Below are 15,044 nucleotides of genomic sequence, written 5' to 3' on the forward strand. Positions count from 1 at the left end.
ATAATAATTGTATTTGTATTCTAATTATTTGTACTATTCCTATTATTTTTGATATTATCATTATTTTAACATCAAATTATTATTACTATCATTATTATCAATATTAATAATAATAATAATAATATTGTGATTATAATAATGACTACAATATCTATAATTACAAATAATATAATAACTAAATATATAATTAAATAGTTAATAATAATACTTAATCTGCAAGGAATTACAGTATTTGTGGCCCTAAATGATTATTCCCTTGTGTAATTTATGTGACCAGCTTTGTACCCTTCAGATGATGTCATTTTCTTGTAATTTGTGTTAAATTTTTATTTTTTTAAAAACACAAAACTGATGTTAAATATTTTTTTTATAAAAAATTAGACACAATCTCCATGTTCAAATTATCAATGGTGGGAAACAAACTAATGAGTTGTGTAAATAGCTGAAACTGGTCATATTTTTTAATGTTTAACTGAATTCTATTATCGTAATCAAAAACATTCTCGGATTCCTTGTACTTTAGGGCGTTGGCTCCAAGCGATAGGTCTCTCGCCTGATCAGCTGGTGATTTCATGTGACAAGTTGGGGGCCACATGTGGAGGCGTCGGAACCTAATTTATGGTTTTGACATTTCTTTGAACAGAATCTTTTTCAACGTAAATGAGAAACAAGACTTTTTTCCCTCCCTCCCCACCTCCCCACCTGCCCAATGATGTTTCTCCTCCTGAAGTGTTTAGGGAACTGGTTACAAATGATAGGAGATGAGCCGACTTGTTTCCCTGTTGCTTACTTACCCCGGGCCCCGTAGGACAGGGCCCATTAGTTCCGCAGCTGTGAGTCCCCACTCGGACTCCTTTATGCCACCGCTAAAGCTGTTTTTCCTGTACTTTTCAAATGACTCGGCGAGTGAAAGTCGTAATGCTTAATACACTCAGACAGGGCTGAGTAATATGTGTATAATGAAAGGATTAGTGTGTTTGCCAAAATATGCCAAAGTTATGATAATTGAGTGTTACTTTCAGCATTTTAATACTTGAAATGACGTTTCTGTATCCTGGTAGCCGTTAGTGCAGATGACAAGACTTCGGGATGTGACATTGCTTAGAAACGTATTATATATAATATTACACCGCCATAGTATACCTTGTAGGGTCACTTATGGGTTTTAGTGGCCCTTATAATTTCTGGATGAAATATTTGGGCTCATCCTGCCAAATAGCTGCCGTATGGGAGGTGAAGGTTTGATGGCCTCCTTGCTTGCTGGTTGGATCATATGGACACAGTAAATAAGGATTGAGACAAAACTTCTAGATAAGAAAATACAATTAATCATTCAACTTCTCAGGGAAATAAGTTTATCTTCTGCAATTAAAACACGAATCCTCTGTGCCCAACTGTTGAAACTTTACGGTAAGAACCCATGGAGAACCAACAAACTGCTCCGAAAAGGGTTCCACCAGCAACAATAGGAATCGCTGATGGAAAGCTCTTGGTATCCCTTCAGTAATCCAAAGTCCCATTGCAGGCAACATCGGAAAACAAATTGATGGGAAGGGTTTTCCACCAGCGACTCCTATTGTTGCCAGTGGAAACCCTTTTCGGAGAAGTTTGTCGCCCGCGACAGCAGAGATCTATGGTGGGCGACTAAACCGCTCCGTGGGTTCTTTGAAATTAAAGGTGCTTCTTGGGTGCACTGACATGTGGCTTGATCGTTCCTAAATGACATTTGCTAAGGTGGAAGACCTTCATTGTACAAGTCATAGAATTAAACCAAGGAGAGGCTAGAGATGCCTCAGTTTAAAAAATGATAATCTATAGGTGGGGCAGGACTGACACATGATGAAGGTAGGGCTCTTTACACTTGGATTGGAAGAAATGAGAAGATCGAACAGGGACATTGAGAGGGATAGAGCCTTAAATAGAATAAATGAGCTCCAGTTGGTTTGTTACGCAGACCTAGGTGAGGCTTGTTGGTCAGGTCTCTACACCCTCTTGATATGATGATTTTAGCCCAAGTTGAGGATTCAGCTGACTAAAGAGATAATTTGAGCCAATTTATTGAGTCTCCAAGGTCTCTAAACCCTCTTGATCTGATGATTTTCGCCCAAATTGAGGATTCAGCTGACTCAAGAGATAATTTGAGTCAATTTATTGAGTCTCCAAGGTCTCTAAACCCTCTTGATCTGATGATTTTCGCCCAAGTTGAGGATTCAGCTGACTCAAGAGAGTCTCCAGTGTTGACCCCCTGATTTGGTTCCTACTGGCTCCTATGACTGAGCAACCTACTGAGTTCCAGGTGATGATTCCTTCTCTAAACAAAATAGTCGAACGGCATAATGAGATGATGATCACTGTAGCGTTTTCATGGAAAATTCTTCGCAACTAAGGGGTTAAAGATCCTTTCACTCTGGCCTATTGTCGCTGTTTCTGTAAACACAAACGCCCGTTGGCACCTTGGTTATAAATGTAGTCGGGCTCCGAGTACCAAGGAGAGTTTATTCAGTCTTTCTTTCTCCATATCCATCCATTGTTTCCTCTCATGATTTTCAAGTGCCATTTATAAGTGACAAGTCGCTAAGTCCCACCGCCACCAGAAAGGAGAATAAATATAAGAGTCGTACAATAAACTCGAGTGAAAGAGACCCAAACAATGGCCGCTGTTTACGGTTATATTGTGCACAACAATATGCGTTGCTGAGTGTTCTTTTCCCCTCCGTCTCTTTCAGCCTTCAGGCTTTGTGCCGCATAACTGTTGAGGCAGGAGTCAGATCTGTCTTTCCGTGCGTGTTTGTACATAATACACAATACAGTTGTCTCTATAGAGAGTTCAGCCACGCAGCGCGCACTCACTGAATCGAGAGCAAGCGACTGACTTATCCTTGGTCGTTCAAGAAGTGCTTGTAAACAAGAGTTCCTTTCAAGAGCCATTGATGGTCGAGTGTCGCTATTATATTCCTGCTGAATCGCATCGGATATAATACGGAGCGGGATTGTTTCAGCCTTGGATGTCTCAATATTTAGCATCGAAACAAAGAGAATTCATTAAAATAATTCTTTCTGAAGGATCGGCGTTCCCCCCCATTTGGTAAAACGCACTAATATCCATAATCATTTCGTTGGCCTCTCTAGCTAGACTCGCTCACCTTCTTCTTAAAGAAGAATAAAAATGGAGAGTATCTTGGCTGGATTCACAGGGAAGGCCAGTGGTATTTGTTAGACTAGAGAAACTCGTATTTAGTCGTAGAAGGGGTGCTCCGTGATAGCCATCAAAAAACGCAGGGAAATGAAGTTCAATGATGCTTTTTATTGGCCAACTGCGTAGCTGCTCAATAAGCCAATGGTATCAGCCTTCATTATCCTTTATCTCTTATTGTTACCTACATCGTATCTATTACTCTGCAGTCCCAGACGTTGTCTGAAGCATCGTGTGTAATATTTCCAAGGCCCCCCCCAGCTTACTAACGTACTTATCTCTCTACCAATGCAGGTTCTCGTTGGAAAGCCATGTCAAACCAGGAGAAGCAACCATACTATGAAGAACAAGCTCGACTAAGCAAGATCCACCTCGAGAAATACCCTAACTACAAATACAAACCTCGGCCGAAACGTACCTGTATTGTCGATGGCAAAAAGCTCCGCATTGGAGAGTACAAGCAGTTGATGAGGTCTCGAAGGCAGGAGATGAGGCAGTTCTTTACTGTTGGGTAAGAAAACACAGGGTTTTTTTTGGTTTCTATTGATTCATTTGTCTTTCAAGGTTCTCAAAAGTCATTGCCACATCAGAAATGAAGGTGATGGACTTCCACCCCCTACGTAGTTTCATGGAACATAAAATGAAAAAAGAGACAGTTCATGAAGAGAGAACGATAAAGAAAAGCAGAAGATGTAAAGGAGGGACGATAGTGTAGATAAAGTTTCAGAGCAAGAAATAGAAGGGAACTCGTTGCTCTTGTGATCGAGTTATAGAATCGGAGATTGGGTTTGGGTCAAACTAAATAATCTTTACATCATATTAACTTCTGAATTGTCTCATTTGTCTTAAATCTCTCTTTTATTCCTCAACAGGGAGGGACGCAAGACTTAGTTCTTGTGCAATCTTCCCCCCTTATGTAATAAAAAGCACAGAGTTGCCCAGAGACAGTAACACATAGCAACCAATAAGATTTTTATTTTTTTTAATCATGTGCCCCCTCATTCGTTGCTATAGGTGATTAGATCTGTAGAAAGATGTGCACCCTGCAAAAATTTTGAAAAACAAAAATGTACCACATTTAAGTCCATGTACTAAGGGGGTGATTTATCAATGGTCGAATTTGACTTTCTGTCTCGAATTCGAGTTTTGTGCAATGGAGAAAAAAAGTCAAACTCGACCATTGAAAACGCAAATGTCTGGTATTTATTAAGTCCAAAAACTCGAATGTAAAAATCCGCCATCTGAAAGCTTGTGAGTTTCTATAGAAGTCAAAGGGAGTCATAGTCATAGTAGAGTCGAGTTTATTTGAGTTTCCCATTCGATATCTGAGTTTTTTCGATTTACAAAAACAAACTCGAATTCACAAACTCGAAAATTGATAAATAAGCCCATAAAAGTGAAGTATTTTCTCTAGGGATGCACCGAATCCACTCTTTTCAGACTCGGCCGAATCCTTCGTGAAAGATTTGGCTGAATACCGAATCCGAATTTGCATATTCAAATTAAGATAAGGAAGGCCTAAAGAGCACTACATCCTTTTAGGCCTTCATTTTCTTAATTTGCATATGCAAATTTGGATTTCACGAATTTTCACGAAAGATTTATGTGACAAAAAGTCACGTGGCTGTATGGATTTGGATTCGCTTCGTCCAGGAGCGTGGATTTGGGAGAATCCCTCATTTTCTCCCCATGGAGGGTCAGTTGGCCACCCATTCATAGCGTTGATTGACTTGACCCTACAGACACCATGATGGATACGGCTGATTACAACTTTTTTTTTTTTCCTCCCCACTATTTTAGGCAACAGCCTCAGATACCAATCAGCACACCGACCGGGGTCGTGTATCCCGGCACCATTTCCATGGCAACAACGACACCATCACCTCAGATGACCTCAGACTGCTCCAGCACGTCGGCCAGCCCCGAGCCCAGCATCCCCGTCATACAGAGCACATACGGCATGAAGCTGGACAGTGGGAGCCTCGGCGGCAACGACCTGATGAACGGAGAAGATGAAATGGAAATGTACGATGACTTTGAGGACGATCCCAAATCGGACTATAGTAGCGACAACGAAGCCAACGAGGCTGTTAGTGCCAACTGAGGAACCAGTAACGGACACTCAAAGCGGAAAAAAAAAAAATTAACTCTTGACTTTCTTGGAGTTCTTAAAAAAGCCTGCATGCATCTGTGGCTTCCCCAGTTCCATCAGCAAAATGGTCTTAAATATTTCTCCGTGTGTGAGACGGTCTGACGCACCATAGTTTTTTTTTCTCAAACTTGCTTTTTTTTTTTTTTTTCAAAAATTTAAGTGAAGACATAAAAAAAACAAAAAAATCAGGACGCCAGGACTTGAAAACTCAAACAAATCCCATAGCTGTCTTCTAAGTCTTACGTTTTTAGCGTGTTTTCCTTCTTTTGAATGCTGGTAGGACGTTAAGTTACAATTTTTTGGTTTTGTTTTTTTAAAGATGGGGGTTATTCAGTCTCACTCAGGTATGCTGTGCCAGCCAACGGGTTGTGAATGTGTTTTTATGATGAATTTCATTAGAAGATTAGATTTGTACACATTGTGAAACATAACGCCACTGCACGGAAACCGTAAAAAAACGAAACGTGCAGGGCGTCTCCCGACCGGCCCCCCCTCGACGACCGTGCGTTGAAACTTTTTAATGTGCCAAACATTTCACTGTTGTTAAACCCGAGCATCTGACGTCTTAAGGGAAAGACTCGCCCGAGACCAGGAAGTGGGCGTGCCCAAGGCGGAGTCTGACGCCTCTTGAATTCCCACAACAAAATCTTTTCCGCGGGGAACGTTGAAAAAGAAATATGCAGGAATCTGTAGAAACAATTTGTGTGTTTTTGAGGATTCGTGTCGAAGTGGGAAATGTGGGGACAAGTCAGCGCAACTAACAGATAACAAGTTGCACCATTTGGTGATTTGTTGCCCCTTTGCATTCAGTCTTAACCCATTTACCCCCTTAATTCAATGTTGTTCATTCCAGAATGCCAAGGGTCCAGATGCATGATCCATTTGAAATCCTTCCTTGTTTCAAACCCCTTAACCCATCACTAGAACCGGCCAACATCAATTGGTTGCCTACAAATGTAGCATCACAGCGCGCCCCCAAGGAAAATATTTTTGGGTTCAGTTTCTTTGAATTGGAAAATATTTATTATATACGAATGAAGTCTGTGGTCCTTCAGCCTTTTAGGTGTTTCCAATGTAAAATTCAACTTAGAACCTGCACAGAAGTGATGGGGATTATGGATGTTGTAGGGTAGATTTACATCTGGGTTCTAGACTCATTTGGGCAATTGCATTACAGATCAAAGCCTCAGAAACCTTCAAAAGAGCAGCCATTTTAGATCTGGGGGACTGAAATAGGGCCCCTGACACAATTGAGGTCCTGCCCTGGGGACGTATGGTCACCAACATCGCCCTTCATGAAGCATGTGTTCAAAAGAGACAAGATCTGCCTTTTTTGGTGGTAGTCATCTACCACACTTAAAGAGGCGTTCGACATCCCTTAATAAATTCTATGGGAAAAGTCTGAGGAACCACCACCATGTTTTAGGCCCCTGCATGATCTGCAGAAGATTGGAACATTGTAGGTCAAAAGAGTCCATTCATAGAGACATAAACTTGGGGAATTCTGTTGCACACACATCCAGTTACACTCACTCTATGGGTCGACCTAGTGAGCCCCTTCATTTAAGTTGAGTAGCAGCAGAAGCCTCGTCGCTCGTTGGACTGAAAGTCGTTTTTACACATTCGGCATTTTTCAGGTGAATAGAAATTCATGTGGGTTTTATCCATCAAACTCTGGAACCAAGGGCTACATAAAGTAGAGGTGTGTTGATGTTGAGGCTTGTCCTCAGGCCGATGTGTAACTTCTCTACTGGCTCCGGCCTCTAAACAAACCCCCGGCAGTGTTAAAATGGTTTTCTCCATTGTGTGAAGGATCGGGAAAATGCTGAATAAGTAGAAGCCAAAAAAACAGGTTAAGAATGTGCCAAAACTTGATTTACTGGGTATAACATGGGGTGTATAGAGTCATGTCTCTAAATGAATTGATTGGGGTTTTAGAAGTCTTAATGTTGCTTCTAATGGAGGCACTTGGCCTAGAATTTAATTTCTCTAATGGTCACCATAGACTGTATGTCTTTGCCCAAGATCTGGTGGGGTGATCTGGGATATGTAGTTCAGCAGAAGGCTAGTCAACAATCATCTTGCCTCCCCCTATAGGTATCCAGAGTCTGATGTCCCATTGCTGGAAGTGGAAGGGATTTGTATGTAGCAAATTACCCCAAACTTTTCTGCCTAGACCAGCGGTTCTCAACCTGGTCCCTTTGGGGGGTCGAACAACCTTTTCACAGGGGTCGCCTAAGACCATTGGAAAACACATACTTCTGGAATAATTTTATGATTGGGGGTCACCACAACATGAGGAACTGTATTAAAGGGTTGCGGGATTAGGAAGGTTGAGAACCACTGGCCTAGACCTTGGATGCCCCCCCATGCCACATTTGTTACAGTTATCATGTGATAGACGGGGTTAAGAGGATATTTCTTAAAAAAAAAACTATTTCATAGCAATGGAGAAAATTTCACACATTGAGAAACAAGGGTTGACTTTGTGCTCTATCAAGACAAGGTCAAGACCATAGAGATGAGATGGTTGGTAAAATGGCCGCCACGTGATCATTCAGGGGTGCAGGTTCAAGAGGCAGATCTTCACGTTGGGTATATTGCACGCACCTTAGGATTTTGGGGGAAAACGATCAAATCTGAAATTTCAGGCTCCCGTTCGACCCCCTATATTTAATTTCCACCAAAAAAAGTATTAACTATCAATTTTAAATCCAATTTCAATGTATTTAAAATTCAACGTTTCGTAGTGTGTTAAAACATTTCTCCGGCGTCCGTGATTTAATGACTTTTCTGCACAATTCCTACAGTTGATTTTTTTTTTTTCCCTTCCCTGTGACCATTGGGGGAGAAAAAAAAAAAAAAGGAAAGGAAAATATTTCACGGAGGCTGGAAAAGAACAAAAGGACTTTTCTTTCATAGTGAAACTTGATTTTACTTGTAGTTCAGAAACTCTCGCAGCCGCAGCCGCTGTCTCTCGAAGTGTTTCGAGCACTGGATATAAATGGTATTTTTTATCACTTCTGACTAATGTGAAACTGTTGTACGAGAAAACGAAATGAAACAAAAAAAAAAAGTGTCGTGTTTGGACTTGTGTGGGGCAAGTTGTCAGATCGGAGTCGTTTCTTTGTGTATTTTTATCTCATTTATTTATGCAAAAATTTTGTGTTTTTAAAAATCCTTTGTTTGAGCTCCAACCACCAATCCATTAAAATACGTCATCGATGTATCTGAAATGGGCGGCCGATTCTGCGCTGTAACCGGAGCCGACGGGACAAAATAATAGTCGAAGAATAATGTTATTAACGGGCGGAATCTATTTATTAGCCGGCGCAGGCTCTAAACTACGAGTATTTAGCGACAATCAAAGGCCGCGCCGTTGCCGATTGGAGCGTAGAACAAAGTCACGAGCTGACACATCTCATTTCTTAGATTGTTTTTAATTGTGTAAATGTAACATAGGAAATAGATTTTTATTTTTCATTCATACTTGTCTGAGTATACAGTAACTTATATATTTGCTTATTGCTTCTTTAGTAGAATATATTGGTCCATAATTAAGAAGAGAAGACACTGAACCTAATGTAGATGTTTCAGGTACCCCCGCCCCCCACCACCCCCAACTGCTTCGGGGCTATAATCCGTCCCACGGGGGTGCGTTTGCTTCCTCTGTATTCGGCACGACAATGTTTCTTTGCACTCGCTGCCAAAAACCTCTCTTCCACCAGTGTTAACGGCATTGCCATAAAGTGTAACGTCCCTTCGCGTCGTCACGACGCGAACCTTTGCATCTTGCAGGAACAGTAGGGTCGAAAGTATTCAAAAATGTCTGCACTTACTGTGTTTACGGTACAATCAACCTGCACAATCACTGTAATAATCACGCTGGATAGGATCGCAATATATCATTGGTTGTTTCATCGTAGTCTTAAAGCTTCTATTGATGTATATTTTTGTTTCCAGTACGTTGGAAGTTACCGTAAACGAGAGAAAATGTTGTTCAGGGAAATGGTCGCATCGCATCCATCTCCCAAAAATATTTTGACCTTGTTTTGTCTTAAAATATTGAATTCAAAGGGAACCGAGCCTCTCTGAGAAAATTCCGGGCAATAATAGTTAGATTTTCGCAAAAAATTTCACAAATTATTATTTTTTTGTTCATTAAACTTGAATTTTCTCCCAAAAATACACGTTTACAGTGGGATGTCATTGTATTTCTCCCGAACACCGTCCTGGGGTTTAGAAAGGACTTTGAACAACGGCACCGGGTTCCTTAACAGAACATTTTGAATCAAATATTTAATATTCAAACTCATGTAAACAGATGAAACTGTAAAAATTATGACATTTTTACATTTCGTTTACAAATTAAACTGTAAAAATTATGACATTTTTACATTTCATTTACAAATTAAATAAACTCTAAATACTCAAATGAAACTGGAAAACGATTCGATAAACTAATTGTAGAATTGTTACATTTTCCATTTTATCGTTGAAGTTGAACCTAAAGCAAAATTGAAATGAATTTAGAATTTCAATTTTAAAATGGAATCTCAAACTTATAATGTCAAATTGTTACGTTTTCCATTTCATTTTTTGAAATATTAAATCTAAAACTAAAATGAAATTGGAAAGTTATTCAATGAAAAGTTTTAGATTCAATCTAAAATAATTGTATAAAATTGCATTAAATTGAATAAAAAATAACAACGATGACTTCATGCTTTACTGAAACCACTTGGTTCCCTTTCAGACGGTACTTTCACTTAATTTATGAAAAAAATGTAAAGGGAGGTTGGAAGTTTGTAGCGAACATTTCCCTGAGCTGCTCGTGTCTCCGAATTCTTCTCTGTCTTATTGTGTCGTTACGGTACCTTCCTCCTTTCTTTCCTTCCTACCTTCCTTACTTTTCGTTCCTTCCTTTCCTTTCCCTCCCTCAATTAAGTTTCCTTCCCTCCCTCCCTCTCTTCTTTCCTTCCTTCCTCCCTCCCTTTCCTTCCTTGCTTCTTTCTTCCCTCTCCTTCCTTCCTCCCTTCCATCCTTCCGTTTCCTTCCTTTCTTCCCTTCCTTCCTTTCTTCCTTCCTCTCTCCTTCCTTTCTTCTCCTTCCTCCCTTTCTTCCTCCCTCTCCTTCCTTCCTTCCTTCCTTCCTCGCTCTCCTTCTTTCTTCTCTTCCTCCCTTCCTTCCTCCTTCTCCTTCCTTCCTTCTCCTTCCTCCCTTCCTTCTTCCCTCTCCTCCCTTTCTCCTCACTTTCACCCTTACTTCCTTTTCCTCCCTCCCTCTCCTTCCTTCTTCCTTTTCCTCCCTCCCTCCCTTCCTTTCTCCCTTCCTTCCCTCTCCTCCCTCCCTTTCCTTACTTTTCCTCCTTCCCTCCCTTCCTTTCTCCCTTCCTTCCTCCTCCCTTCCATCCTTACTTCCTTTTCTTCCCTCCCTCTCCTTCCTTCCTTCTCCTCCCTCCCTTCCTTTCTCCCTTCCTTCCTTCCCTCTCCTTCCTTCCTCCCTATCCTTCCTCCCTTTCCTTCCTTCCTACCTCTCTTTCTTTCCTTCTTTCCTTCCTTCATTTTTCAGTGTTGGGTTCAAATATTGAACCATTTTGATGCTGGAGGAGGCCATTTTGTAACCTCCAACATTGAAAGGGTTTAAAGGACAACTATGATTAGAATGTGAATAAAAGAGGCCATTGGTGCTTCTTGTTAAACCATAACCCAAACAGGGACTCTAACACACGTCTTCTCTTGATTCAGACAAATATCAGTGGCCTCAGTTTACAAAGCACTTGTTACATTTCAGTTCTTATGTTTCTCCCGGATCTTTGCTTTATATTGTTTTTATGTTTTTGGGGGGGGTTTTATACTCAACTGTCAGAGACTTTTTTTTTTTTATAGACCTCCCCTCCCAATGTAATATTTTTATGGTCAAATGTGTGTTATTTGACTGCTGAGCTTGTTAAACTACACAATGTTTTAATTGATGTTGCGATGGTAAATTCGGAAGATGCAAAAAAATCGGCTTTGTGTTTAGACTGAGAGCCGTGAATCCTTGTGGTGCTCTTGAGTCTGGGAAGGTGCAAATATCTAAGTTTTTATGCTGCACATTGCAGAGCGCTCTAATGGCCTCGTATGTTGTCTCTTTATTTTGTCTTATGCTTTTTTTTTTTTCATTAAGTATAAAAATCGAATTTTTTCGTTGTTGTCGTTGTCGCCTGCGGAATAAACCGACGCTTTGCATTCATGCGATTTCATTATTGTATTGTCATATACGAGAATACCCAACGACAAGCTTAAAGCTGTTACTACTTACCCTTTACTGTAACCCCTCCCCCGATGACATTGTAATTTTTTTTTTTTTTTTTTAAATGTGATGTAAAGTGTGAATTTGTACTTTGTGTTAATTTAATCAGCACAATTCACTGACATTGCTGGACTGAGATGCAGCTGCTTTTTGCTAAAGTGTCGACTTGTTTGGGGCAGTTGAGACAACCCAGATCGTCTTGTTGCAGAATGTTTTGTTTTTTTTAAATTTTATTTTTGAATTCGCTGACAAACAAGTGGGTCAAACTCAGAGACGCGGGAAGGAGATCCCCGCCCTCAAAATTTAAGCTCAAATTTTCAAAAACAAAAAAAATTACATTTTGTATAGTAGAAATTGATCTGTACGATGCTGGAGCCCACGGCCACCGTTTGGGCAAAAAAAAAAACAAAAAAAAAAACCGAAACGTGTTTATTGCTGCTTTGAATATGTTTTAAAGTCTGAAAATGTAAATAGTTTATCGGAAAAAAAAAACAAACAAATCTTGTACAGTCCGGTGTATAGTTTTTAACTGAACTTAAAAGTTGCCATCACGTGTCCCTTGCACTGTTCCACCGATACAGTTACCTGTCTGCTAAGGATAAAGATTCAATAAATCTGAGCGGAAATTAAAAAAAAAAAAATTGTCATTTTTCTTTTCATCGCGCTGCGCGATATCGACATGAGGTAAATTGGGGTTTTCCCAACTCTGCTTTAGGCGTTTGTGGGAATGAGCCGACACTGACAGACACGCGGGGAAACTTGCACTACGGTATGGGTTGTATTTATTATCCTTAGGGAAAATCTCATCAAAAATAACAAATTTGAATTCAAGTTTTTAGAATTTTTGAGATCTATCAATTGTAAAAATGGTTAAAAAAAAAAACTTGGATATAAAAATTCAGCAACCTGCTGAGCTCTGGGCACGTTTATTATCAACTTTCATGCTATTTTATTCCACAAGTGTTTTTGAAACCATCCTACAGTATTTATTATAGTTAGAGAAAATCCCCCCCCCAAAAAAATTCAAGTTTTTTTGAATTTTCGAGATTTATTAGCGGAATGGAAGTTTTTTTTAATATATTATCCTTAGAAAAAATCTCATAAAAAATGACAAATTTGGATTCAAGTTTTTTTTTTATTTTGAGAGCTATCAACTGTAAAAATGGTTAAAAAAAATTGGATATAAAAATTCAGCAACCTGCTGAGCTCTGATATCTTTCAATGGCTGCGTCTATTATCAACTTTCATGCTATTTTATTCCACAAGTGTTTTTGAAACCATCCTACAGTATTTATTATAGTTAGAGAAAATCCCCCCCCCCAAAAAAAATTTACAAATTTGAATTCAAGTTTTTTTTGAATTTTTGAGATTTATTATTGGAATGGAAGTTTTTTTTAATATATTATCCTTAGAAAAAATCTCATAAAAAATGACAAATTTGGATTCAAGTTTTTTTTTTATTTTCGAGAGCTATCAACGGTAAAAATGGTTAAAAAAAATTGGATATAAAAATTCAGCAACCTGCTGAGCTCTGATATCTTTCAATGGCCGCGTCTATTATCAACTTTCAGGCTATTTTATTCCACAAGTTTTTTTTAAACCATCCTATAGTATTTATTATGGTTAGAGAGAATCCCATGAAAAATTAGAAATTTGAATTCAAGTTTTTCCAAATTTTCAAGATTTATCAGTGGAATGGAAGTTTTTTAAACCATCCTACGGCATGGGGGTGTAGTTTTTATCATTAGAGAAAATCCCATCTAAAACGACAAATTTGAATTCAAGTTTTTTAGCATTTTTGAAATTTATCAATGGTTAAAAAAAAACTTGGATATAAAATTTCAGCAACCTGCCGAGCTCTGGCGCGTTTATTATCAACTTTCACGCTATTTTATTTCACAAGTTTTTTTGAAACCATCCTATGGTATTTATTATCATTAGGGAAAATCCCATCAAAAATTGCAAATTTGAATGTAAGTTTTTTTTAATTTTCGAGATTTATCAGTGGAATGGAAGTTTTTTAAACCATCCTTGGGATTTTCTCTAACGATAATAAATACCGTAGGATGGTTTCAAAAAAACTTGTGAAATAAAATAGCGTGAAAGTTGATAATAAACGCGCCAGAGCTCGGCAGGTTGCTGAAATTTTATATCCAAGTTTTTTTTAACCATTGATAAATCTCAAAAATGCTAAAAAACTTGAATTCAAATTTGTCATTTTAGATGGGATTTTCTCTAATGATAAAAAAAAAAAACATCCTAGAGTATGGGGCATATTTTTTTATTGTTAGGGAAAATACCACCAAAAATTACAATTTAAATATAAATTCTTAAAAAATTTCAAGATTTATCAGTAGTAAAAATAGTTAGAAAAATCTTGGATATAAAAATTCAGCAACCTGCCGAGCTCTGATATTTTTCAATGGGCGTGTCTATTATCAACTTTCAAGCTATTTTATGCCATGAGTTTTTTTTAAATCATCCTATAGTGTTTATTATCATTAGAGAGAATCCCATCCAAAATTTCAAATTTGAATTCAAGTTTTTTAGAATTTTCAAGATTTATCAATTGTAAAAATGGTCAAAAAAAACTTGGATATAAAAATTCAGCAACCTGCAAAGCTCTGGGCACATCTATTATCAACTTTCACGCTATTTTATTCCAAAAGTTTTTTTTAAACCATCCTACAGTATTTATTAACCTTACCCATCAAAAATTACAAATTTGAATTCAAGTGTTTTTGAATTTTTGAGATTTATCAGTTTAATGGAAGTTTTTTAAACTGTCCCAGAAAAAATCCCATCAAAAATTACAAATTTGAATTCAGATTTTTTTGAATTTTCAACATTTTCAGTAGTAAAATGGGTTAAAAACTTCAGCAACCTGCCGAGCTCTGATATTTTTCAATAGGCGCGTCTATTACCAACTTTCAAGCTGTTTCCACAAGTTTTTTAAACCATCCTACGGTATTTATTATCGTTAGAGAAAATTCCATAAAAAATGATAAATTTGAATTCAAATTTTGTCAAAATAAATGGAATAATAGTATTTTGGTTCCCTTAATTTTACCAAAATTTTTGAGAAATTCAATACACTTGAATTCAAATTTGAATAGCTGGGCCCCCATTGCGGTGCATGCAGGTGGGTTCTTGTCTTGCATGTGGGTGGGCACCATTGCAGTACCCACAATCCCTTGCTCAAGGTGATTTGCATATCGTGTGTGTAACATACAATGTTAGTTCAGTACAGAATATACAAATATGGGGGAGGGGCTATTTCTTAGGGGCGTGGCTATCAGACTGTCCTTTATGCCCTTGATCAGTTCCATCGCTCCATCTTTTGTACTGCTGTTGACACTTACAAATTAAAGATTCATTTTGATTTATGAAATTTGTGCGTTTGGG

At 38.4% G+C, this 15,044-nt stretch overlaps 1 protein-coding gene across 4 annotated transcripts in view; it reads left to right on the plus strand.

The window, feature by feature from the left end:
* Positions 1-8,409, plus strand: part of sox6 (SRY-box 6) — a 327,769-nt gene extending 319,360 nt beyond the window's left edge. For 3 of the 4 annotated variants that reach the window (XM_031899826.1, XM_031899825.1, XM_031899827.1), the window contains 2 exons: positions 3,488-3,704; positions 4,994-8,409. In XM_031899826.1, the coding sequence (XP_031755686.1) occupies positions 3,488-3,704; positions 4,994-5,297 (521 nt within the window). In that variant the 3' untranslated portion in view covers positions 5,298-8,409. 4 annotated transcript variants of the gene reach the window in all.
* Positions 8,410-15,044: the final 6,635 nt, after the last annotated feature.

Source organism: Xenopus tropicalis, chromosome 4 (assembly GCF_000004195.4).
Source record: "Xenopus tropicalis strain Nigerian chromosome 4, UCB_Xtro_10.0, whole genome shotgun sequence".
Classification (NCBI taxonomy): domain Eukaryota; kingdom Metazoa; phylum Chordata; class Amphibia; order Anura; family Pipidae; genus Xenopus; species Xenopus tropicalis.